Source organism: Hyperoodon ampullatus (assembly GCF_949752795.1).
Source record: "Hyperoodon ampullatus genome assembly, chromosome: 10".
Taxonomy (NCBI): Eukaryota; Metazoa; Chordata; class Mammalia; order Artiodactyla; family Ziphiidae; genus Hyperoodon; species Hyperoodon ampullatus.
The window spans coordinates 33,826,554-33,853,259 of NC_136923.1; the positions used below are offsets into that span (position 1 = coordinate 33,826,554).

Consider the following 26,706-nt stretch of genomic DNA (forward strand, 5'->3'; position numbering starts at 1 on the left):
CAAATTCTTTGCTTTATGTGTTTTACCACAATAAAAAAAAAAAGAAAAGGTATTTCTGAAGCATTATGAGAGATTTGCAGGCCTGTAAATTCATGCTTCCCAAGCTACCTGCTTCTTTTTTAAAATACCTAATTTGTCATGGACCAATATGTGGTCCTACTGTGTATGATCATTGTGCAGTTCTGGGCACATGTGACTCGTGTTCAGAAACATCTCAATTTGTTTATACACTGCTCACGGTGACAAGTCCATCAATCTTGGTCTTGAATATTGGTGTGATACATAGGCACTCTCGAATTTTGTAGTTATCTTATAGACTGGCCACAAAGAGTTGCACGGACCACATTTGGACAAATGTCTAAGTCAAATCTTAACTTTATAGGCATACAGGAACTTGGGAGAGAGAGACAGTTGAGAGAAATTGTTTCAGGATGGTTCAGTTTCCAGGTTCGGGAGCTAACAACCATGCTCTCCCTAGGTGTGTAGATATGGGTTCTTTTTCTTTCTTTCTTTCTTTCTTTTTTTTTTTGGCTACCCATATTTTGAACTCTCTTCTGATCTTATGAAGGACCTTTCCTGATGGAAGGTGAAAATGTCAACACTTGGTTTCTCAGCCTCCTTTGCAGCTGGGCTGTGTACCTGACCCTGGCTCTGCTCATTAGATGTAGCTGCCCCAGAGTTGCTGGAATGTTGAGAATGTGACGCGCTCTCTGCTGCAGAGACTGTAAGGTCGAGGCCATGGCGCTGCACAGCTACAGGGCTAGTGGTGGTGTTCAGTGGTCCATGGCAGCTGGGTTTGTGCTGTAAATCTCAGTTTCTGGTATTCTGCAGCTGGGGCAACAGTGTCTGCATTAGACCAGTCACATCAAAACTTTGGGCATTGTTCTGGGTTATTTTCCCTAACCCTGGTTCTCCAGTATTGCTGGTGGTTTGTGAATCCTCCTCCTTTTCTGCTTAAACCAGACTGCGTTGTTTTTGTTGATTCAGCTGAAAGGTTTGACTGATACCCTAGATTTGGATAACAGAAACTACAGAGATATGTGATATGGAGAAAAGAAAAAAATTTTTTTAAGTAACTAAATTTCAGAACTCTATAAAGAAAACAGCCAAAAAGATACCTTTGGGTAATATTTGAAAGCATAAAGATGCTTCAGCATGTTTTAGGTACTCTGGCTAAATATGGAGCTTCTCCATGCTTTTTCTTCTTTGTAGGATCTAAGAACTGAAGGGACTCAGCTATCACATGCTCTGGTCTCTTCCTTTCATACAAGACACTCGCTTTAGGGTTCCTTGCATTGTTCTTTCATTCATTTAATAAGTGAATATGTGGTATTGCCAACACAGTTGGGTGCTATGGCCAGAAATACAACAGTGAGTATGACAGAATTCTTGTCTTAATGGAACTCACAGCCACATTGTAAAGAGACAAATAAAGAGGTGATTTTAAAAGTGTGTGAAAAGTAGGAGACTTAGCCTGGGCCGGAGTGGGTGTTGTGGACAGAGAAGGCTTCCTGGAGGTGGTGAGGAATATGTTGATATCTAAATATTTGAGTAGGACTAGGGTAAAAAATTGGGATGAGAAGAATCTCCCAAGCAGAAGAAACGAATAGGCAAAGATGGAGAGGCTATGAGAAAGCCTGGTCCTGGGAGATAGCAGGAGTGGTTTGGCAAGGCTGGGGTGAGGCTGGGGATAGTGGAGGACCAGGTGAGCCTTCCTGTGAAGGGCCTCATGTATGATGTCAGGGAGTTTGGGCTTTATCTGGAGGCAATGGGGGAGCAGTTGAAGAGTTCTAAGAAAGGAAGTCATTCAGTCAGATCTGCATTACAGAAAGGATAACTGTGCTGCAGTTTTGGAGACCAGATGGGAGGGGAGCAAATGTGGAGTAAAGGAGGCTGCTGCTGTTCAGTCAGTGACAACTCTCCCACTGAGGGCTGCATTTGTGTGAAAACTCACTAAACAACTCCCTCTGGGCATTGCCCCTTCTCAGGCTTGCCAGGCCTGGAGCTTCAGAAGTCAGTCTGAAGCCATTAGGATTAGGGCAGCCTGGTGCCCTCCAGGGCCTGAGCTCTCCCTGCCCCCTGCCCCCTGCCCCCTCTCCAGTGGTCTGCTCTGAGAGGTGCAGGTACCACTTCAGCAAAACTGGCTCCTTCTGAGTCTGCTCAGCTGTGATGAAAAGGCAGCTTAGTTCAAAGGCAAGGACAACCCTGTGCTCAGGCCCATCTCTTATTTTATCAAGTCACAGTGACCAGTGAGTTGACTATGTTGCTTAGGTGGATTCAGTTTTTTGCAGCATGTGGAATTTCTCACAAAATCCTCACTTTCCATCCCCAATCCTAAACCCTGGTTTTCAATTTGCTTATTTTTCATTGCCTGCTGTTTCAACCTAGTATAACCTCACCCTTTGAAGAAAAGTTTCTACTTTTTTTCTTGTAAATGTTGTTAATAATTTACAAACATTAGAAAGCTGCAAAATAATTTTTTAAAAGATACAGAATTTTACATTTGCCCCAGTCTCCTAAATTTAACATTTTAAGAATTGAGTCCTCCTTGGAGTAACAAAGGAATATTTCCTCTTACAACGAGTCCTTTTAAAAAGCACAAACTTACTGTTCAAAACACATTTAAAGAACCATTCTTATATTTTGTAGTTGGTCTTAAATATCTTTTATTCTGTCTATTATGTTCAAGGAGAACAAGCTGGCAGATGCAGTAAAGTATAAAGAAGAAAAGTAAAATCATCATTCATACCACTGCCAAATGATACTTCAGTGAGTCCCATATATATATTTTGTTGTTGTTGTTCTATGCTAGAATTTTCTCTTTTTACAAAGAAATATCGTATGATTTTACATTCTACTCTTTTTCCTTCTCATTCTCCAATTTCTACTTAGTTATCAATTGTATGCAAACATGATTTTAAATACTTGCATAATGGTTTAAATTTTTATATACAAATATAAACTAAAAACTACCCATAATTTTACCAACCAGATAATCTTGGTTGGCATTAAAAATGAATAAAACCCACATGGTTAGAAAATCCAAGCAGAGAACTACAGAAATGTTCAAAAAAGAGAAACAGAAGACCTCTTCCACAGTTTTGTACCCTAGACCCTTTCCCCCAAAGTTAAACACTATTAAAATTTCTTGTGAAATTTTTTTCCAGAAAAAAATTTTATATTAATAGCTGTGTATACGTATCTATTTATAGGCTTATTTTTTATTTACACAAGAGGCTATATTCCCCACCCTGGTCTGTACCTTGTCTTTATTAAGAATCATTCTTGGTGATCTTTGTGTAACATTTTTAAAGTGGTGTATCCCTACCTCTATAAATGTCTCCAGTTCCAGCTCTGTTTTTCAATCTTTTCTGTGGTATAATTGGCTCTTCTGCTGAGTTCTTAGATGTGAGATAATAGCTATGTCACTCCTGTGTCTCACCAGCCCACATTTCTCCAGCTCTCATCACCTACCTGAGTATTCCTTGGACCACTGACCCTCAACATCCTTAATCTCCCCAGTAATTGAGGAGGCCCACAGCAGTCTTCTTTAGCCTCTATTTGCAATGCCCGAAGTCCCTTGAAATCAGTGATGCCACTACACCAGGGCTGATGCCCTGAGAGAAAGTCCCCTTTCTTCTGTCCAGGGCACTGTCTCCCAGGGTGAACACAGGGAACTTAATCAGTTTGCTTGGAGCCACCGTGGATTTGCACACGTGTGTACACAAATGTGGGTGTGAGTTTACTCAAAATAATAACACACACTCTCTCGAGTCAGTCCTCTCAGCTGCTGGCTTCTTCTATATAATGACTACATTCTGATATGTAACCATCCATATTTTTGCTCACTCATATATTTGCTTATTGTGTTGTGTAACCCCATGAACACTTGTCTGGAATGGAGGGAGCCTTTGTTCTGACTGCAGATGATTATACCTTTTGAGTTTCTGTGTTTTGCATGGAGGGTCAGTGAATTCTTACAGTGGTAGCTGAATAGGAATACAATGCATTTTGATGAAGGAGAAGGTTAATTATTTCCCCAAACCAGGATGTCTGTCTCAAGGCAGAAAACATGTCTTATTAAAAAATACATTGGCAAAAAAAAGGAAGGAGAAGAAGGAAGGGGGAGGAGAAAGGGAAAAATAAAAGAAAGAAGGAAGGAGCAAAGGAAGGTGGGAAGAATGGAAGGAGGAAATGTCCATCTCCATTAGGCCACATCTATTTTAATCATTGGAAAAATAGCCACGTCCTCTGTCCTCAGATTGAGGGTGAGCAGGGTCGTTATCTTTGCATTCAGAGCTATTTTGATGCTGCTACTGCTGCCACCTCCACTGTCAACCCTCCTCCTCATTATTGCTTCTACTCTTGTCATTATTTGTATTGCCATTCCAGATTCATGCTACGTGAATCAAGTAATCTCCAAATTTGTTTGAGTCACACATTGTGAAACATGCATTTGGAATGATTTCCTGAGAAAGCCTGGGTGCAGAATACAAATATTTTGAATGGACTTATCTTAGAGTTGTACTGCTTTTTTTCCTTGTCATTTTAAAACCCTTAATATGAATAAATTGTTTGTACAGTGGGACTTCTTTTTAATCCTTAGATAAGAAATACATGGTTTGAAAGCAGAGAATAAAAACATGAATGATAATGTATGCAATGCCCAAGAGAAGGTCCTTGCTGTTGCTCCTGGGCAGGCGTTATAATCGGCTATTTGGTGTGTTTATTTCAGGCTGCAGATAGTGGATAAAAGTGGCTGGTTGGTTGCCAGCACATGACTTATTTGCCAGATGGAGTGTTTAGTACTTGTTACATTTGATTTATATCACAGGTTCTTCCCATTAACAGTCTACTGGTGATAACCTACTTGGCTTTTCATGTGCTTACTTTGAAACAGCCACTTGACAACATTTGGCATATCACAAAGTTTAATACTGAATAAAGGAGTGAGTGAATGACTACATAGGTTCTGCCATATACTGATATGGTGCTTAGTGCAGAATGAGCACCCAGTACGTGTCTGTTCATTGAATAAAGTAATCCTGAATATGTGTTTCTCTGATTCACTGCACCAAGATTAGGTTTATGGACTTGAGACTTAAAGGGCTGGTGAAAGAGGTAGAAATAGATAGAAATAATAGTGCTTACATGTCTGAAGGGCTTGCATTTGCATGGAGGGAGATATTCTGCTCATCTGTATTGCCATTTAAACATGAAGTTGAATTACATCGAAGAAAGATGGTCTCGTCAAAATGGCTTTGATTCTGAGTCAAAGTGTAACTTCATAATACTGACAACTTCCATAATCTTGAGTCTTTTTTTTTTTTTTTTAAGATAGGTCCACTTCAGGGACCTTGGCACTGAATATGTAATAAAATGTGCATTAAATATGGTGATCTTTACTTTCAGATTGAAAACTTGCAAGAACAACTTAAGGATAAAGACAAGCAACTGACCAACCTGAAAGACAGAGTGAAGTCCTTGCAGACTGATTCTAGTAATACTGATACTGCACTGGCGACGCTTGAGGAGGCTTTGTCAGAGAAGGTAAGCTTGGACTAAAAATTAGCGGGGGTATCAGGATTTAGAGAAACATGGTTGAGAGGAAACAATCCAAATGCATTTCAGTGTGCTTGTTTTTCTCCATGCACCCACACTAAGCCTAGTCCCAGCTGGGCCTCCCACTCCCATGCTCGCCCTTTGCAGTAGACTTGGCACGCTGAAGCCAAGGGTGTCTTTTTTTTTTTTTTTTTGCCGTACGTGGGCCTCTCACTGTTGCGGCCTCTCCCGTTGCGGAGCACAGGCTCCGGACGCGCAGGCTCAGCGGCCATGGCTCACGGGCCCGGCCGCTCCGCGGCATGTGGGATCTTCCCGGACCGGGGCACGAACCCGTGTCCCCTGCATTGGCAGGCGGACTCTCAACCACTGCGCCACCAGGGAAGCCCAAGGGTGTCTTTTTGAAATGCATACCTGGTCACATCACCCTTGGCCCTGATTAAAAACCTTCACTACCTTGTCATTGTTTTTAGGATGATTAAAAACTGAAATCTTTAACCTCACCCCTAGGGTCCGACCCTTCATCTGCTTTGGCTGTTATCTGACCAGCCACTTCTCTGCCTGCCCCACTTCCCTCCTCTCCCCTCCTCTCCCCTGTTCTTCCCTCCCCCCTCTCCCTCCCTCCCTCCCACCCATCTTTCCTTCCTTCCATCTTTCCTTCCTCCTTTTCCAGCCTCATCCCCCATCTCTCTTCCCTCATTCTTTGTGCTCTAGGCATACTGGCCTTCTAGATTTTTAAAAAAATTTTATTTATTTTATTTATTTTTATTTTTGGCTGTGTTGGGTCTTCGTTGCTGCATGTGGGCTTTCTCTAGTTGCGGTGAGCCGGGGCTACTCTTTGCTGCGGTGCTCAGGCTTCTCATTGCGGTGGCTTTTCTTGTTGCAGAGCATGGGCTCTAGGTGTGCGGGCTTCAGTAGTTGGGGCATGTGGGCTGAGTAGTTGTGGCTTGCAGGCTCAGTAGCTGTGGCACACGGGCTTAGTTACTCCACAGTATGTGGGATCTTCCCGGACCAGGGCTCGAACCCATGCCCCTTGCATTGGCAGGCGGATTCTCAACCACTGTGCCACCAGGGAAGCCCCGGCCTTCTAGATTTTTAAGTGCACCATTGTTCCCTCCTGCCTCAGACACTTTGCACATGCTATTACTGAGCCTAGAATGTTCTTTACTCTCTTCAGACTTAATTCCTCTTCTTCAGAGAGCTCAGCTTCCTGAGAAGCTGTATTGCACAGTAGTCAAGAATGTGGACATTGGAGTCAGACTGCTTGGGTTCACATTCTAGGTCTGACACTTACTACTTTGGACAAGTTACTTAACCTCTCACTTTCTCAGTTTTATCATTTGTAAAAGAGGATAATAATAGTACCTACTTCAGTGGAATATGTTGAGGAGAAGATGCATTAATATATGGAAAGTGTTGAGAATAATAGGCATAATAAGTTATAGCTGTTATTATTATTATCAGTCATTTTCTCAGGGAAGCCTCCTAGGTAAAATCCTCTCTTATGTTCTCATGAGCACTGTGAATTTCCCAGAGCTCTTGTCACAATCTTAATTGTTCATTTATCTGTTTTAATGTGATTAAGTGGTCTTCTCTGCTGGACTCCAAGCCTCAGCAACATACCCGTATATATGTGTTATTTGTGTGTGTTAGCTTACCTTTCCCCAGTGCCTAGCACAATACCTGCATGGGGGAGTGCTCAGTGGGTGTTGATTGAGTGAGCCGCCACCATGTAACAGGCACTGCTCTGGGGACTTGGGGGTCCAGTAGAGAAGAGAATGGGCGAAAATCCTAGCTCTCGTGGAGGTTAGATTCTAATGGGACTGAGGAGACACAGACAATAATTAAGTAAGTAAAACACATGGGACTTCAGAGGGTAATAATTTCCATAGAAGAAAGCAAGAAGAGGGTACAGGGAGTGCTGGGGTGAAATGGCCAGGTAGAGGGTCTTACTGAGAAGTGGGCATTTGAGGAAAGTGAGGGATAAATCATGAGCACTTCTGGAGGGAGAATGTACTGGAGGGGAGAGCAAGTGCAGAGTGGGAGGGGGAGCGGGGAAAGCGTATCCCTTGAGGCCCCTGTGAGAAAGGATGAAAAAGTTTGACTTTCACTCCAAAGGGGATAGGAAGCCATTTGGAGGGTTTTGTTCTGACTGACATTTAAAAGGATTACTTTGATTAAAAGAATGAACAAAATCTATTAGGCAAATAGGTCATCCTGATGTTTACCAATTCCTAAAATGATTTCTAGCCCATTTCATTCTAGTTGTTCATTCATTCTCTGGGCACTTCTGTAGGACTCATACTGTGCAGAGTGTGTGTAGTGTGCTCAGTCTTAGCTCTGCCACTAACTGGGTGACCTTGACAAATAACTCTCTCTCCCAGGGCCTCAAATTTCCCATTTGTAGGATGGGAGAATTAGATTAAATAGCCCACTGGTTCCACAAGTCAGTGAATCTTAAAGAAATCTTCTCTGACCTCTACTTCAGAAACACCAGGAGGAGTCTATTGAAAATATAATTATTAGACCCCATGTATATCTACTGAATCAGAACCTTGAGTAGTGCCTAGAAGTCTGCACTTTGGCAAGCTCCCTAGGTCATTGTGATATATACTCTAGTCTAAGAACCACTTCTCTATGCTAAAAATATAGAAGGTAGGGCCTCCCTGGTGGCGCAGTGGTTGAGAGTCCGCCTGCCGATGCAGGGGATACGGGTTCGTGCCCCGGTCTGGGAGGATCCCATATGCCGCGGAGCGGCTGGGCCCGTGAGCCATGGCTGCTGAGCCTGCGCATCCGGAGCCTGTGCTCCGCAACGGGAGAGGCCACAACAGTGAGAGGCCCGCGTACCGCAAAAAAAAAAAAAAAAATATATATATATATATATAGAAGGTAAAAATAGGAGCCATAATTCTATGCCTAGATAGTCTTAATGTTCCTATTAAAATTACAAGATAAATAACTTTAACATTAAATTATAAATAAGAGACAAGATTTTATGTGGAAACATAAGAATAAATAAGATAATTTTTCAGGAAAAATATTCTTTTTACAATTTTCAAGAATTTAGTATCAAAACTTTTTTTTTTTTTTTTTTTGGCTGTGTTGGGTCTTCATTGCTGCGCACGGGCTTTCTCTAGTTGTGGCGAGCAGGGGCTACTCTTTGTTGCAGTGTGCGGGCTTCTCCCTGCGGTGGCTTCTCTTGTTGCAGAGCACGAGCTCTAGGCATGCGGGCTTCAATAGTTGTGGCATGCAGGCTCAGTAGTTGTGGCGTGCGGGCTCAGTAGTTGTGGCGTGCGGGCTCGGTAGTTGTGACTTGTGGGCTCTAGAGCACAGGCTCAATAGTTGTGGAGCACGGGCTTAGTTGCTCCACAGCATGTGGGATCTTCTTGGACCAGGGCTCAAACCTGTGTCCCCTGCATTGGTAGGTGGATTCTTATCCACTGTGCCATCAGGGAAGTCCCTCAAAACTTTCTTGTTGTAATTTTGTTTGTAAAATTTGAATAAAGGAATATTATTTCAAAAACTATTAATAATCATGTATCCCATTTGCAGTTTTTGAGTGATATGATGTCAGTCCATTTGTACCCTTGATTTCTTTCTCCAAATATACAGAAATAAACTTATACCATATACTTTTCCATATCATGTATTCTTGGCAGCATTTTCTCCTTTTCCCCCCTGCTAAGATTTGATTTATTCTAGTTTAAATCCCAAAGCAATTCTCATACCTGAAACTACTCCCTTTACTTAAGTACTTCCTTTGAGACTGAGGAGATGTTCAGGAAGGAAAGCTGAGGTCTGTGGGAGTCTGGCCCCATCAAACTGTCCCCACTACTTGATAACTGCATCACGTGGAGCAAGCCTCTTCTCCTCTCAGGGCATCTCAGTAACTTATCTTCAAAATGTGCATTTAAACTAGCTGACGGCTAAATTCCATTATCTTTTGGAATTACCTTGACAATAATTATTCAGTTTGCTGATCCACAGTCTCAGGCATGTGAAATCTGTACTGGACCATGAATGGGCAGTTGAGAACTTGAATGCCATGAAGGGCCATGCAGGGAGCAAAAATGAGGGAAGTGGGTTTGGTGTTAAGCAGTAGGGACTGCTGGTGATGGAGCAGTCTTTGACTTAGCTCAAAATATTCAAGTTCAGATTTTATAATATGATGCTCAAGCCAAACAAAATAGCTCTTTGGAGTAGCTGTGGCCCATGAGCTCTTAGTTTCCAAACCCTGTTTGCGTTTGATTTTTAGCCTTTCACCTGATGAAGAATAAAAGCAAACACAGAGAGAATTTTCAAAAGGTGCCAAAAATCAGAGCATTAGTGTATTTGAAAAACACAGACAAAAACATTGGATAGGAACTGGCAAAGTTCTCTATGATGGGACAAAAAATAGTAGATTTATTTTAAGTATTTATTCCAGTGGGTATCAGACTTCTATATGTATCTAAAAATAATCTTATCGTCTAGAGAGTGTCTTAAAATACAGTTTCCTGGATCCCATTTCCTAGTGATTCTGATTCAGTGCTCTGCTGTGGGCTCTGCTGTGGGGAATCTTTGATTTTTAACAAGCATGCCCAGTGATTCTGATGCAACTATTTGGAAGACCACACTTTGAGGAACAGTAAATCCATGCTCTTTCATTTTAAACATGGGAAGTGGACTCAGTGAGGTAAAATGACATGCCCAGAAATGAAAATCTGGGACATGTGCAGCAGCACTGTTCCTCATCTCTGGGCCCTGGGCGGACATCATTAATCAACCATGGCACCAGTTAACTTCTCAACCCAGCACTCTGGGAAGCCACTTCTGCTCTCTCTAAGTTAGCCCTTAGCTGGGACTTTATTGCCTCCCCAAGGCCACTCAGCTCATGGGTGATGGAATGGGACTAAAATTTAAACGTTTAGTTCTTTATGTGTTTGACAATCCAATCTCTTTTAATAGCCTTCCCCTCACAAGTTCCATTTTTATCCACATGTAAGTGGACAGATCCTCTGTAACAAGACATGGGGCAAAAAAGAAATGATTAATTAAAAATCGTGAACTTATAAGAGCATTTAATTATTTGCTGTCCTTTGGCTGATGAATAGAACCCATTAGGCACTATTCACAATTTCACTTGGATTATTACATCCCAGGGAGTGTGTTATTCCTTTTAATTTCCGGGAACTTATTCAAATATCCAGAGTGTGTAAAAATAAATAAATAAATAATGCTGCTTGGTGAGTTAAGATTGAGTATGACTTAGCTCTAGGAATGACACACAGAAGCTCAAGGAACCCGCAGTATTTATAAAGCTGGTCTCGCCAAGCCTTGCTGTGGCCACGTAGCAGATAAGCAGTTGAGAAAGCCAGATAGCAGAGCTGGAGGCCACTGCAATGCAGTTCCCACCCAGTGATAAAGCACAAATAGATTAGACCTGTGCAGAGCCAGATGGGTGCACAAGGAACACTTGCCAATGCAAATAAGACTAAAACAAGAACACATTGTTGGAATTTCTGCAAGTTGGTTGTTAATCAAGTAGATCATGCCATATTAGGACCTTTTAACACATGTTTTTGACATCTGGCCCTGCGCGGCTGACAGTTAAATTAGTTTTGTGATTGACGGAGAAATATTTTATAGTATTGAATCATCAATAACACTTAAAAACATTATACTGCTTGCTGATTTTCTTTGTCATCGATGCCCAGTCAATAGTACAAGTGCTTAGAGCAAATCAACCTAATTTCCAAGTGACTCTGACACCTTCTTGATGTTAACATGCATACTTAATTTCCCTTCCTTTGAAGATAGGATGATCCCTAATTTGAATTTTGTTCCTTCCATCAGCCTTTTTAATTGCCTGTTGTATGCCAGACAGTTTGCCCAGCACTGGGTTAAGAGATTCATAAGATTTGACTGTTGCCTTTTGGAAAGCTAGGCTGAGAGAGTGGACATGCAATAAAACCAAGCAAAGGGTGCCTAGTGAGAATAAATGCATGTTTATGTTCTGGCCAGAGTGATTCCTGGGAAGGTTTCTAAATAGTGATGTGACATGATCAGTTTGGGGCTTTAAAAATATCACTCCAACAGCCACGGGGTGGAAGTGATGGGATGGAGATGCCCGGCTCATGGGGTGACCAGTTGTGAGGCTTTTGCAATAAGTGCAGGCAAAACTCAGTGTGGGCTCAGTTGCTGAAATTGTTAAAAGTCCTTGAGAGACTTACCGTGCACTGAGGCCATTTCCTTCTTCTGTCAATCACATAATCATCTACTCTACAATGGCACAGACAGAGTAACATAGGACAGTAAGTGAAATCAAGAAGAAACAAATATAGGGAATGTAATAGACTCATTTGTTCTATTTCTACCCCCACTGTTATAGTAATAATATACTTCATTTTAAAGTGTTTTTGAGTAATTACAAAACAACAATGGTACTTTTTTCGCCCTTGAAAGCATTAGACATAAATTATCGTCATAGGGGTAGAACAGTTGCTCCCCTGGGGGAACTTAAATCACAGGCTAAGTGTTCAAACTAACTTCCCTCTACATTAAACACCGTTTTACAGTTGTCTTATATATCAGGCATCGTCTTGTACTATATACTTGTAAGAATATAAAAGACAATATTCTTAAGAATCATTGCATCAACATTTTTTAACATGACCATCCAAAAGGAAATTCAAATATGTGTTAGGTAATTTGAAACAAGTTTCAGAAATCTAACTTAAATTTTACCCAAGCAGAATTTTCCTTAAAAAAAGAAGGTTCTGAGACTTCCCTGGAGGCGCAGTGGTTAAGAATCCGCCTGCCAGTGTAGGGGACGTGGGTTCGAGCCCCTCGGGGAAGATTCCACATGCCGCGGAGCAACTAAGCCTGTGCGCCATAACTACTGAAGCCCCCGTGCCTAGAGCCTGTGCTCCACAACAAGAGAAGCCACCGCAATGAGAAGCCTGAGCATCACAACGAGGAGGGGCCCCTGCTCGTCACAATTGGAGAGGGCCCGCGCGCAGCGACGAGGACCCAACGCAACCAAAAATAAATAAATTTTTAAAAAAATCCTTAGGAAAAAAAAAAGGTTCTTATTTTGATATCAGTAAGATTTCACACTTTTGGAAAACATGTCTACCAGAGTAATGTTTTTATTTCAATATAAAAGTCAAGGGCAGATAGACCCTCACATCTCCTTGAATGGCTCCAGGTGTATGTTTGTGGCAGTGTGTTCTTTTGGGCGTGGCTAAGGCTCAGACAGCCCTGGATGCCAGGGTGGGCCTTCTGTTTATGAGCTGGATCACCTTGGACGAGTCAGTCGGCCTCTCTGAGCCTGGGTTTCCTCTGCACTACTCTGTTACCAGTAGTACTGGTTCAGATCTCACAGATGTGATGAGGACTGGTATATCACAGTGCCTAGCATGTAGCAGCCTCTCAATAAAAGAAGCTGCTGTTTGAACTTTCCTCAAATTCTAGCAATGTTTTTGAGTCTCTACTGATTGCCAAGAAACCATTGAAAAAATATGGAAGTAAATAAACACCTCCAGACACATTGGAAAATCACTTATATAAGGAGTTTATTCTTTCTTTTGTCTCAAGTTTTCACTGTGAGTCCAGCTCTAAGTCCCGGAGGGGTCTAGGTCCTGCCCAACTTTGATCCCCTTTCTAGCGAGAAGAGTCTTCAGAAATCAAGGAAAGTTCTTTGACATCAAATGGGAAAACCAAGCAAAGAGGGTTGATCCAAGAGGTTAGTTCTGCCTCTTCCCCTTACCCATACAACACTTTAGGTCTTGGTGCCTGAACCTCCCTCTTCTGGAATTGCTCTTGGAATTTTCCCGGTACCACCATGAACTTGAACATTGAGATCCCTTGCAACCCTATGATATTAACTTTGATTAACAAGCTGAAAGCTTTATTGACTGTCTTTCCCAAATACTGTTATGCACAGCTTCTCTTCACAAACCCAGTTTTGAATATCTTGTGTTTGTTGATTCCTCTAGAACATTTCTTATGTGTATTTCTTCTTATTTCCTTTTGTAGCATGTCTTGGCATGCACACTGATCGGTTCTCAACTCTTTTTTTGGGCAATTGCCTCACAGGAAAGAATAATTGAGCGTTTGAAAGAACAGCGGGAGAGAGATGATCGGGAAAGACTTGAAGAGATAGAATCATTCCGAAAAGAGAATAAAGACCTGAAAGAGAAGGTCAACGCTTTACAAGCTGAACTGACTGAAAAAGAGGTGAGTCTGGAAAAACAACCACACTGATAGTACTCATAAACCCATATCCACGTAGCCTTGAGAGACTAGAGACTTAGTTTGAGGGACTGTGTGAAGGCTTGGGGGACCTAGTTACCTTTGCTTTGTAAAGCTATCTGAATTCAAAGAACAATATTTACTGTAATTCCCTACATCTGGTGATGCTCTATGCATATCTTCTGTACTCTACTGACCACATACCATTTAGCTCCTTGAAAGTTTTCTTGATGTCTTACCATATTCATACGGCTTGGAGGATTCTGTATTTTTTTTCAATGTCTCATGATCCCTTGTTTGAGATAACAATAACAACAACAGCATTGATAATAATAACAATAGCTCCACTTTACTGAGGGCCTGTTATGTACTAATCCTTGTGTTGGGTGCTGTACATTCATCTGTGCTTCTGAAGTGGATCACTCAATACCCCTAGGTTAGGAGATATGGTACCATGCTGGACACATAGGTATAAGTTGTGGCTGCTCTTCTGGGACATCATTTTTACATTATGGTAAATAATTTGAAAGAGTATTTTAATGCTAGTGCAAACATGGATACAGAAAACAAATCTCACCTGCATTTTTTAATGTAAGCAATATGCTTTAAAGAAATTTTTTGTTTGGTGGTTATGGAGAGTGTCCCTATTCTGAGGGATGGCTATAACCTCTTTAGTTTACTTAGGGATACTTTGGCGGAGAAGTTTGAGAAGCAGCAATGCCCATTCTTTTATTCAGTCTCCAAAGCTCTGAGATATGTGCCATTGTCCACACTTGGTCCCCTCACAGTTATTTTTGTCTGTGGAAAATGTCTATCTCCTTTATGACATGTCAGTCCTTTTGCTCTGTTGGGTTGTATCACAGCGTAGTTGTATATGTCCCAGCTCCAAAGTATCACCTCAGCCCTTGGGTTTTGATAATTCTATACAAATTAAAGTACTATCTAAATTAGGAGTCCAAGAAGGGAACAATTGCTGAGTAATAGGAATTTTGAGGAAACTTAGGAGCAAAATTTGTATTCTCTAAAACTTAAGCTCACTAGTTTTTAGAGAAGAGATTATTTCTTTGATATGAAAATAAAGAATGTAAATCCTGGGGGATCTGTAATTACTGTAGTTAGTATGTAACAGAAGGCACAGAAGCTTCTATCTCGTTTGCAGCATTCTTCACAGATCGCAAGTGTTATTCATGGGTTTGCATCTTAAAAAAAAAAAATATATATATATATAGATAGATAGATAGATATAGATATGCTTCTAATTGAAAAGAGATCTTGATGACATGGTGGAGCATAAGTTTTAAATGAAAATAATTTTGTAAACAATGCTTACGTTGTATGAACTTCAGATAGGCATTTCTGCAAACATTTATTGTTTCTGTGTAATAATGTGCCTGCCACTGGGCTAGGTGTGTCAGTCAAGGTTCCACCAGAAAAACAGAACTGTACCAAGGAATTTAACCATATTAAGAAATTTATTACAAGGAATTGGCTTACATAGTTATGGAGGCTGGCTAAGCAAGTCCAAAATTCACAGGGAAGGCCATCAGGAAGGGTGGGCTGGAAACTCTCAGGCAGGAGCTGATGCTGCAGTCCACAGGAGGAATCTCTTCTTCCTGAGGGAAACCTTAGTCTGCTCCTAAGACCTTTCAACTGATAGGATCAGGCCCACCCAGATTATGAAGAATAATATCCTTTACTTGAAGTCAACTGATTGCAGATGTTAGTCACATCTACAAAATACCTCCACAACAACACTTAGATTAGTGTTTGATTGAATAACTGGAGACTGTGGCCTAGCCAAGTTGGCACATAAAGCTATCACCCCTGGCAATTTTAAATTTATAAAGGAAAACAATGTATAATTGTTGTTAGCATGGAGCTTATAATTTAGTTGGGGTGGTAATAATCTTCACCATGACAGAGTGCCTGGATTATAAGGTTCTTTATTATTTCTGTGGTAGTTACATGATAAAGACCATTGAAATTGGAGTCGGAGACCTGGGTTCAGACCTATATCTCCCATTAATAGCTTGAGAACCTTGGAGAAGACAGGGCCTCATGTGAGCCTCAGTTTCCTTACCTGAAAAATGAGAATGGCTAACCTGTCCCTCAGAGGGTTGTTAGGACCTGGGTAGTTTGCTGGGTGATTGTGGTGGTACCTTCATCAATAAGGTTGTTCCAGTGCCCATGAAGCAGTAAAGTAATAGACCACATCATTTACTGAGAAACTGCTGTGTGCTTAAGTGTTTTCCTAGGCACTGCAAAGGGATATAAAGGAAATGTACCCTGTCTGATTTTGGGTGGAACCTGAGCAATTTGGTCACATAGTTAGACGTTGCTAACGATTTTGTGTTTGCTGGTGGACATTGCTCTCCTAGCTAGCAACGTTGTGTTCTGTGGTATATGCTAGTATTTATTTCTTTGCCTTTTGGGATTCGTACTATACAGGGAAGCTCTTGGTTTCTGGGTGTGATTAATGAATGGAACAACTTGGGTAACCCCATGTCGGAGTTGGGGAGATTTATTATATTGCTGAATCTGAATTTACAAAGCACTAGGCCATAAAGTCTACTCTGAATTTTTAAGTAATTTTATCTTTGATTCTGTAGAAGATGTTTGAGAAACCATTGGCCATTTTTCATTAAAGAAATGGAATTTGATAAAAACAATAGGATTCTTCTTTCATACTTGATTTGCCCTTTTGGGGGAGAAAAGAATTAAAGTTGGTATTTTCTTTCATATTTTTCTTAGAGTCTGTGCCACCTGACAGCAATAAACATAAATGGAAGGTTCAGGGTGTCTGTTTTGCCATGACATGTAAAGACCACCTTGGGACTTAGTTCATTAGCATAACTTTGAGACATGAAACATGCATTTACTGACCGCACCATTTGGTCATATTTGATTTTACTGCAATTAGATCCTGCTTGGTTCTGTAAACTGGCCAACTTTAATTTCCTGGTCAGGGCCGACTATTGTTACCTTAGTAAGACTATATTTACCCTCTCTGTCTAATGCACACTTTATTACTATGTATAGAATCAATGTATTCAAATTGAAGACATTACTAGTAGAAATTATAGTGTTCTACTTACTAGTGTTCTTTTCCTTTCAGTCTAGTTTAATTGACCTCAAGGAACATGCATCTTCATTAGCCTCAGCGGGGCTGAAAAGGGACTCCAAATTAAAATCTCTAGAAATAGCCATTGAACAAAAGAAAGAAGAATGTAACAAATTGGAAGCACAGTTAAAAAAGGTAAGTGAAGTCTAAGAAAAAACATGCTCATTTTCTGAATTTATAAAATAGGAAAGGAAGAGACATTTTTCAAAAAATAAAAACCCCTTATCTTTTGTCATCTGGTGATAAAAGGATTAGTTAAGCAATCTTTATTCCTAAGAAGTCTGCATCAAGTCTGTCTGTGAACCTGAAAAGTTATCTTAGGTTTCCTGTCTGGGGAAACACAAAACAAAACAAGACAAAACCTTGACAAACAGATGAAAATTGTAGTAGAAGTGAAAAATATTATAAAAACCAAAAACCAGCCATTACTCTCTGGGCAAATCTCAACTATCAAAAAAAGATAAATGGAAGTGTTTGCATAAACCAAAGAATCCAGGGGTCCCATTATACATTGATAAATTTTTACTACTTTCAGAAGTAGGTCAGTTTTTTTAATTGGAACTTTGGAAAACTTTACCCGACAATGTTAAATTTCTAGAAGTTCACCAAAATAGTCAAGTCCTTGGAAGATGTATGGATTGACTATTTATACTTGACCAGAAATGGCCTGAATGTCTAAGCAAGTTTGTATGTAGAAGCCTTCAGAAAAGAAAGCAGGATCTTTGTATTGCAGCATTAACATGTTTTCTCTGAACTGGACATTTTTGTGGAGTACATTTCCAGTCATGCATTGTTCCTTTGACTTTTTCCCTGTGTTGTTTGGTACGTCTGCATTCATTGTTCACGTAAAACTCATAACATTATGAGTTTAAGCATTTTGTTTCCCTTTGACAACTTATAAACTTATTCAAAAGAGATGATAAGAATCTAAACAATCAAACGAAGCATATAATAAAATTTGACTGTATAATTCATAGCATATTGGAATGGGGATTTATTTGCTAGAGTTATGAAAAGGTATGATATGGATGATAGGGATGTGAAAGCATCATATCTGTGGAGAAATTCTGGATATTTTAAAATTTAATATACTATTTTGTACATATGATGCAATATATAACTGAAATGTGATTATACTATGTTCACTTTACCACAGAATTTTAGGGAATTGTTATGAGATTTCACACTAATAAAGTCTCCTTACCAATACAGAAAGAGATAAATATACAGGTCAAATCTCTTTACCAAAAAACAGCCAGAAAATCTCTATATTACAAAGTCTATTTCCTAATCCACTCAACATCTCACTTTTTTCAAGCAACATCTAGTTAAGCAGAAATCTTGAGCAATAAATAGAAGAATTTAAACTGCCTATTTGAGGGTGTTTATGTGGAGATTGACTTGGCTATTTATGCATTGGGTGTATGATACATATTCTTGATACATATATGAATGTTTTCTGCAATATGTTATACATGTATATGCATATCAAGAAATGAACCTAAGAAAGGTACTTTTTATTTAATGAGCAGTTTTGTGATCATAAGTCAGACTCTCAGATAACTCTGCGAGAGAACTTCTTTGGCTTCCTGTGGTGGTCTTTGAGTTATCTTACCTCACTTGCAATGTGCTGAGTCCTGAAGGAGAGCCCCAAATAGACCTGGGCATGAAAGATGCCCTTCATCAACTCTGAGGAGCCATTATGGAGTTGAGGGCATCCCATATATTATTTCTGCAGATACATACTTGACACCCTCCCTTTTAGTGTAAGTCATCTATGGAATTTGAAATCCTCTAAAAATTAAAAGAAGGAGGTTCATGTATTGATGCTTGTAGTTTCCATGTATATGACTTAACTAGTTTAATAAATGAATGTCTATGCAATTGAATTTAGTTTCTTTCAACATAGTTATGGTTAACCCCCAAAAGTCAATTAGAACATGTGGTTTCCTTAGACTCTCAGATAGACACCATGTTCTGAAATTCATAGATCAAATCCTATAAATACTTTAGCATTATTCCTGATGACATTTTAACATTCTGCTACATCACCAGGATTAAAGTAACAAATATGGTTGTCTTCCTGTAAAGGACCTATTTAATTTATGAAAAGATAATTTATTTCTAAGTATATAAATAATCTTTGCTTATACTATCTCCTAAATGCATAGTACAGTGAGATTAAATACGGTAATTATAATTTAAATATTTTTATACCTAACCTGCAGATGTTATTTTGTTATTTTTGGCCCTGTACATCAACTAAATTAGAAAGTTCAAAATACTTTTTCTAGTAGTCTTTAATTTCTGCTAATAAATAGTTCTGTAAAAACCTCAAGTACCCATCACCTTAAAAAGAATTGAGATCTACATGAAATATTTGAAAATATAAGCCAACAGTATGTGAATATACATAAAACACATCATTTACTCATGGAAAAATAAGCAGCTATAAAAGCTTAAGGAGTGTCTGGGCCTCCTTTTAAATAAAAGGGTATGTGACTTGTATATAAAATATAAAGGGTTACTAAATGAAAGCTGAAAACATAATAGTTTTATTATATCATAAATAAACCATGAGTTCCCAATGGAATTTTGCTTAAGATTTGTGAGCGTCCAGGTATTTTTATCATAAAATCCATACAACATTGTAGATGTGTTTAGCTGAACAGAAACCTTGTTTGCTAGTGACAGTGGAATCCAAATGGTGATTTAAATTTGCTTTTGTCTTATAAACATGAAATGCTTGAAATTGATGAGTTTTTAACAGAAAAGTTTGTGGAGACCATTCATACACATAGTTGCTTTCAACCCTTTACTATACTATGTCAATTTAAGACAGTTCCAAATACTTTGTGTCAAAAATGGTTACTATAGGCAGAAAAGGAGCTATTCCTTACACATTCCATCCCACCTCTTAAAAACAAACAATCCAAGATTCACTTGTAAGGAAATCTTTACTGATATTAGTGAGGCTGATAAAATGATATTAACCAAATAATTCTTAAGTACTAGCTATGAGTGTGCTTTATAATTTAGTGCATTCATTAATCTTAATTAGACACCTAGGGGTTGAGAAGAACCTAGTGATGTGTGGATCATTTTGTCTTTCAAAAGAGTATTTAGTGTTCAATATGTAGAAGTAAATTTACCTGAAATGACTAGAAATCATTTGAGAAGCAACAGCAATTCAAAATGTTTTAATTTGTCTTATTTGCTAATTTTCCAATTAATATCATTTTGAGGAGGGTGTTTTTTAAAACCACAGTAAAACTATCATTTACTTTATCAAAGTCGAAGAAAGAAAAAATTCATGTTCTTCAAAGACATGTCTTGGCTTAAAGCAAATGAAAAGATCCTACAATATTTCACCTTCTACACCTTGACATTGAGCCCCAAATTAATGATGCAAATATTTAAGAAATATAACTTGAGGATGCTATTTAAAATAATATTTAGTACATTTAAATCTGCAAACATTTAAATCTTCTACACAAAATAGAAGAGCATTACAGATTCTAAAGGACTTGGAACATAGTAGGATAGACACAAAAAATGGTATTTTTTGTTATTATGAACTACTATTATGAACTACCAGTGGAAACTGGTAGTAGACAATGGATAATACTGTATTTTGGTTCCCTTTAATATTCCTACTGACTTAAATTTTTTCTTTTCCCATTTGCTGTTAATCCTGTAATTTCTTGCTTACTGATATTTTGCTATTGCTAACCTGCTGTTTGCTGATCTGTATTTTTCTAAAGTTAGACTGAATAGAAAATTCAGGCTTGTGTTAATATAAAAGAAGAGCTATAAATTCAATGATAAGATTTAATTAATCTTTTATTATTACCATCTTTGAAGTTCAGGTAACAAATTGCAGGCTTGGCCAAAAGCACTTCCTCTGATTCATTGCTGGAGGCCAGCACTTCATGTATCATCAAAAGTGGACAGCTTTCTTTATTTCATGGGTTATTTAACTTGAGAAAGAGAAAGTAACACAAACCTTCAATTTCTTATTCCAGCTATTCTTTTTTAGGAGCCAAAGTCAACATTTCTATTTCCCTAGAGCCTCTCACTTTCACTGTGGAATGTTTAGAAACTGAAATTTCTTCCTTTTAACCATGAGTTTGTCTGTGCAAATGCACTAGATTTGTTGAGCTAATGCTGTGTTTCTGGATCTTTCCTTCTTTCCCTGTCGGTGCTTCAATGCCTCCCCACCTTTGCAATGTAGCAAGCTGAGCAGTTGTTCAATCAGATGTACAATCCAGTAAGTCATTTATGAAAGTTCCCGCTGTAACATATCAAAGCATGAGGATCCATTGATCACGTCACAGTGTGCCATATTGGGGATGTTTCAAAAATATTTATACGTCTCTTCCCATTTCCGTTCTGTCAAAAGAAATGACCTGTGCAGAGGCCACTGCCATTTCTTTTGAAAGTGAAATTAAAAAATTAAGAACTCAGGGAAATATTGCCAGCTCTGATATTACCTGTCTTAACTTCAACCCTAAGGCGATAGAAAAACAGAGGTCAGCTGCAGATCTAGGCTCATAGAATTCTTTCCCAGATCCTTCAAACATAGAGTTATCTATGCCAAAAGGGATAGCATTTGTAAAACAGCAAACAACTCAATGTATGTTATATTCAAGGGATAGAAGTTAAAATAGGTTTATATTTTAAAGTAGGGCTATGCTCTTTGAGACTAGTAAATGCCTAACATTACTGTGGGTTTTGTAAGAGTTAAAATCATATCATTTGAGAACAAACTAAAATATAGTCTCCTAATAACAGATAGTAACAATTCTGATTATAGCTTAATGGTACAAAAAAACAGGTAACTAGTAAAAAAATATGTGTAAAACAGCCCAGATGCCACCACTAATTTTTTTATCCTCATGACAAGTGTGTGTTTATATGAAGCAGTTTGTTTCTTTAACTTATTAAAGAAGAAGGGCTTTTTTGTTTTTCCAACTTAGGTGACTTAATGGGAGAAATCATACATAAAGGTGACTGGGATTTGTTATGTGGCAGATGTGATCTGTGCTATCATGCATTCTAATTATCTCTTATTTATAAATTCCCATCATGGGAAAAAGGAATAGCAGGGATAAAGGAAACAATTCAGCCAACTACTTTTTGTTAAGCTGCTGCTCCAGGATACATACAGCATGATACACAAGATGCTTGGGTGTATTTCATTAGATTCAGTCTCCACCCTCCATTCTTTAAAACAAATTTTACTTTTGCAAACAATTCCTCAAGCCTCGTTGGAGCATCTTTATTAACCTCTTTCCCCATATGTGATTTTTAGCAGAGCAACAAAAATATTCCAAATTTCCTTTCCCTTAATATTTGAATGGTTAACAAGCAGGCTTAGGACAGTGGAGATGTGAAGAAAGACAAATTAAGATTGGGATATCTTCAAGCTTGAAAATTGACCCTGAGAAAAATAAGTGTTTTCTGTAGATCATTTTAAAGAGGTGTAAAGTAATCCCACTGAAATTGTCTCACACTTACTACTTAAGGACAGGAAAAAAAACCTAAGTATGTCATATTTTAGGTGTGCAGGGCAAATGGGGAGGGCTTTGTTTCTGCAGCAGCTATGATTTATCAGGACCACAATAGGAGTTCACGATGCCTGTTAGGATAGGTAGGGCCAAAGAAATAGTTCTGTTAACTTTTAGACCATTTCCAGAAATATTGATGACATGGCACGTATTGGATTTTGCCTTCATTTTAACCCAGTGATGGGTCTCTAGGATGCAGAAGCAAACTTTTCAGTCCTTTAGGTGACTAATTCAAAAGTCGTTGACTGATTTTTCTCCCTGAGTTAATTAAGCTAACCCATTGTTTTGGCATCCTGGGAATATAGCTGATTATTAATATAGCCAGTTAATATAGCTCATTATTATTATTTTTTAAATTTATTTTATTGAAGTATAGTTGATTTACAATGTTGTGTTAATTTCTACTGTACACTGAAGTGATTCAGTTATACATGTATATATTCTTTGCCATTTTCTTTTCCTTTATGGTTTATTACAAGATATTGAATATAGTTCCCTCTGCTATACAGTGGGACCTTGTTGTTTATCCATTCTATGTATAATAGTTTGCATCTGCTAATTCCAAACTCCCAATCCATCCCTCCCCACCCCTCTGCCCCTTGGCAAGCACAAGTCTATTCTCTATGTCTGTGAGTCTGTTTCTGTTTTGTAAATAAGTTCATTTGTGTCATATTTTAGATTCCCCATATAAGTGTTATCACATGGTGTTTGTATTTCTCTTTCTGACTTACTTCACTTAGTATGGTAACCTCTAGTTTCATCCATGTTGCTGCAAATGGCATTATTTCATTCTTTTTATGGCTTAGTAGTATTCCATTGTATATATGTACCACATTTTCTTTATCCATTCATCTCTTGATGGACATTTAGGTTGTTTCCGTATCTTGGCTATTGTGAATAGTGGTGCTGTGAACATAGGGGTGCATGTATCTTTTTGAATTATAGGTTTGCCCAGATATTTGCCCAGGAGTGGGATTGCTGGATCATATGGCAACTCTATTTTTAGTTTTCTGAGGAACCTCCATACTGTTTTCCATAGTGTATAGCTCATTATTTTAACTCCCCTGTCTGCAGATATTCTCAGGGTTCAATTCTTTTTTATTTATTTATTTTTGAATTAAAAAAATTTTTTTAATTTACTTTTGGCTGTGTTGGGACTTTGTTGCTGCTCGTGGGCTTTCTCTAGTTGCAGTGAGTGGGGGCTGCTTTTCGTTGAGGTGCGCAGGCTTCTCATTGTGGTGGCTTCTCTTGTTGCAGAGCACAGGCTCTAGGCATGTGGGCTTCAGTAGTTATGGCATGCGGGTTCAGTAGTTGTGGCTCACGGGCTCTAGAAGGCAGGCTCCGTAGTTGTGGCGTGTGGGCTTAGTTGCTCCACGGCATGTGGAATCTTCCTAGACCAGGCTCGAACCCATGTTCCCTGCATTGGCAGGCAGATTCTTAACCACTGTGCCACCAGGGAAGCCCTCAATTCTTTTTTAGACTGATAGAGATGCAGCATGATGAATTTTCTATACTTTAGAGTGTTTTTAAAAAATGACTATGTTTTTCTGGTTATAGAAATAAAGTATGGTCTCAGCAGAAAGTTTGCCAAAGTATAGATGGATATAGGAGAAAATAAAAGTAACAAGACACCTTAGTGCACAGAGATGATAACTAGGAACATCTAGGTTGTTCCACACCCAGATATCCTTTGGTTGATTGTTAGTGTTCTTTCATCTCCTGTTTCCTTTTCTACCCTTTTCCTTCTTTCTTTTCTTTCTCCCCTTCCCTCCCTTTTCCTTCCTTCTCTCCTTCCCTCTATTCTTTCTTCTTTTTTCTTTTTTCTTATCTAATATCTATTTCTTTTCATGAAATTGTGTCAAAGTGTTTGTTGAGTTTTATATCCTATTTTTATGACATATCATCAGAATTTTCTCATATAATTAACTGTTCTTCTAAAACACCTTTTTAATGGTTGTATGATATTCCACTCTATGTTCTCATTCCCCAAACGTTAATCATTTCTTCCCCCTTTTTTTTTGCCAGTATAAATAATACACTGAAGAACATCTTTCCATATTAATTTTCCCACATTTCTATTTTTTTAATAGAATATAATCCTGGGCCAGTAACTTTTAAAAGCTCTCAGTAGTTCCCGCTATGTTGCATTTTAGAGAAGTTCTATTAAGGCATGGTTCTTCCATCACTGAATAAAGGCATTCTTTCTGTCACATACAGACCAACACCAAGGATTTTCATTTTACCTAAGTTTGACAAATGCACAGGTGGAATATTTTTTCTCATTTTAACTTTCCTTTCATTAATTACTAGTGTGGTTGAGGTTTTTGATTCATTTATTAGCTGTTTGTATTTTTCTTCTATAAATTGTTTCTTTAAGTTATTTAAGTACTTGTTTTTGAGTTTTCTGTTTTGTTCATTGGATTATTCTATATGGGTTATTCTGTGCTTTATACGGAAACTTCGTCAGATTTGTGGCAAAGTTTTATTTACTTTAATTTTTTTCTATAGAGAACTATTTTTACATTCTTGACCCGTGTTTCCCTTTAGGATTTCCTCATTGCCTTTATGCTTAAAAGTCATCCTCTGATTTCAAGCATAGACACTCACCTATATTAAATTTTTTTAATGTTGCTTTTTATATCAATTTAACCACCTTATCTATCTTTAGATTACTTTGATTCATGTTGAGTGGTGGGGTTCTAACTATATTTTTCTAAATGATCAACCAGTTATCCCAGCACCATTTATCAAGTAATTCTTTCTGTATCCACTGATCTTGCTCCTGTTTTACACTAAATTCTTATATGGATGAATATCTTAATTTCTGAGCTTCTGTTTAATTTTATCAATTTCCATTGCTTGTTGAGTCAGAATTTTATTTATTGTGGCTTTATAATATTTTTAAACATCTAGTGCAACAAATTCCACCCTACTTCTCTCTGCTTTTTATTAAGTCTCGGTTTGTTTGAATGTTCTTAGCCTTTAATTTTCTATCATTCCAAGTAAACCTTAGGATCACCTTGTCAATTAAAAAGCACAGTTGTTTATTTTAATTTGAATTATATTCAACCTATAAAATAATTTTAGAATGATTGCTATCTTTCCAATATTTTTTTCCCATTTCGTGAACTTGGTACAACTTTTATCTATTTCAGTTATCTTTTACAGTAAAGTTTTGACATTTTCCTATTATAAGCCTGTGATGTTTCTTTTTAAGGATAGCCCTAAGCATTTCTATGTATATAATTTTTAGGTTACTGTTGTGAATGCTATATTTCTCCTTTTATTTTCTAACCAGTTATTGGTACCTAGGAAATTTATTTTATTCTTGTTTATTTATTTTGAATGTGGCCACCCTACAAAATTTGGTGAATTATAACTTGTTTTTGTTAAATAAGATAATTTTACACTCAGTCCTATGTACATCCGTCTAAACTAAATCAGAATAAATAAAAATTAAGCTTTGAAGTCCTCCTGGGAGTATTTTTATCCTAGAGTAGAAATAAACCTTCTACTTTGAAAAACCTTTTACATTAGTCACTCCTCTAATGCCATGTCTTAGGAATCTAAAATGTTGTCTGTGTATCCTTATTACTTCTTATAGTAATAACCTTTCTTCAGCTTAACTACCACTCTCTACTCCTGAAGGAGTTTTGTCTTGTCATTATAATCACTGTGCAGGTTATCTTCAGGCGAGTTCTTTTCTTCCTTTAGTTCTTACTTCTAGACAAGTAATATCATTTTTTCATCAGTCTCCAGTACCTTCTTTGCTGTAGCCCTAATGGTTATTGTGCCCAGAGATTGTATCCAGAAGCCTCTTACAAATTTTTAATAAATCTTTAGACTTTCTGGGTCCTAAATTTAGTGCTTCATTTAATACCATCATTGCTGCAGGGCAAATGTTTGATTTGGAGGTACTGGGGGCAACTTTGCTACTGGCTAAGACACACTTGAGACCCCTCTGTTGTTCCCAAACATATGAGTACCCCCTGCCTGGTCACTATCTTTTGAAATCCCATCTCTTCTACAAATTCACCTTTTGTGGGACTCATATTTTATGTAAGGTTTTACAAGAAAAAGACCAAGCATTTTTCCAGTCCAAAGGGAAAAAAAACTTTGTTCATGTTCAGTGAACTCTTCCTGATTTATATGTCATTATAAGACTGCAATCCCAGGGACATGATAGGCTGAATTATAAATACTTTCACAATCCTTGTCTAG

At 38.3% G+C, this 26,706-nt stretch overlaps 1 protein-coding gene across 1 annotated transcript in view; it reads left to right on the plus strand.

The window, feature by feature from the left end:
- ERC2 (ELKS/RAB6-interacting/CAST family member 2) overlaps positions 1-26,706 on the plus strand; it is a gene marked incomplete at both ends in the record, with an annotated part of 849,176 nt that overhangs the window by 404,474 nt on the left and 417,996 nt on the right. The window contains 4 exons of the mRNA XM_079713573.1: positions 5,413-5,550; positions 13,639-13,779; positions 16,910-17,050; positions 21,150-21,185. Coding sequence (XP_079569699.1) covers positions 5,413-5,550; positions 13,639-13,779; positions 16,910-17,050; positions 21,150-21,185 — 456 coding nt within the window. The remainder of the gene's footprint in view (positions 1-5,412; positions 5,551-13,638; positions 13,780-16,909; positions 17,051-21,149; positions 21,186-26,706) is intronic.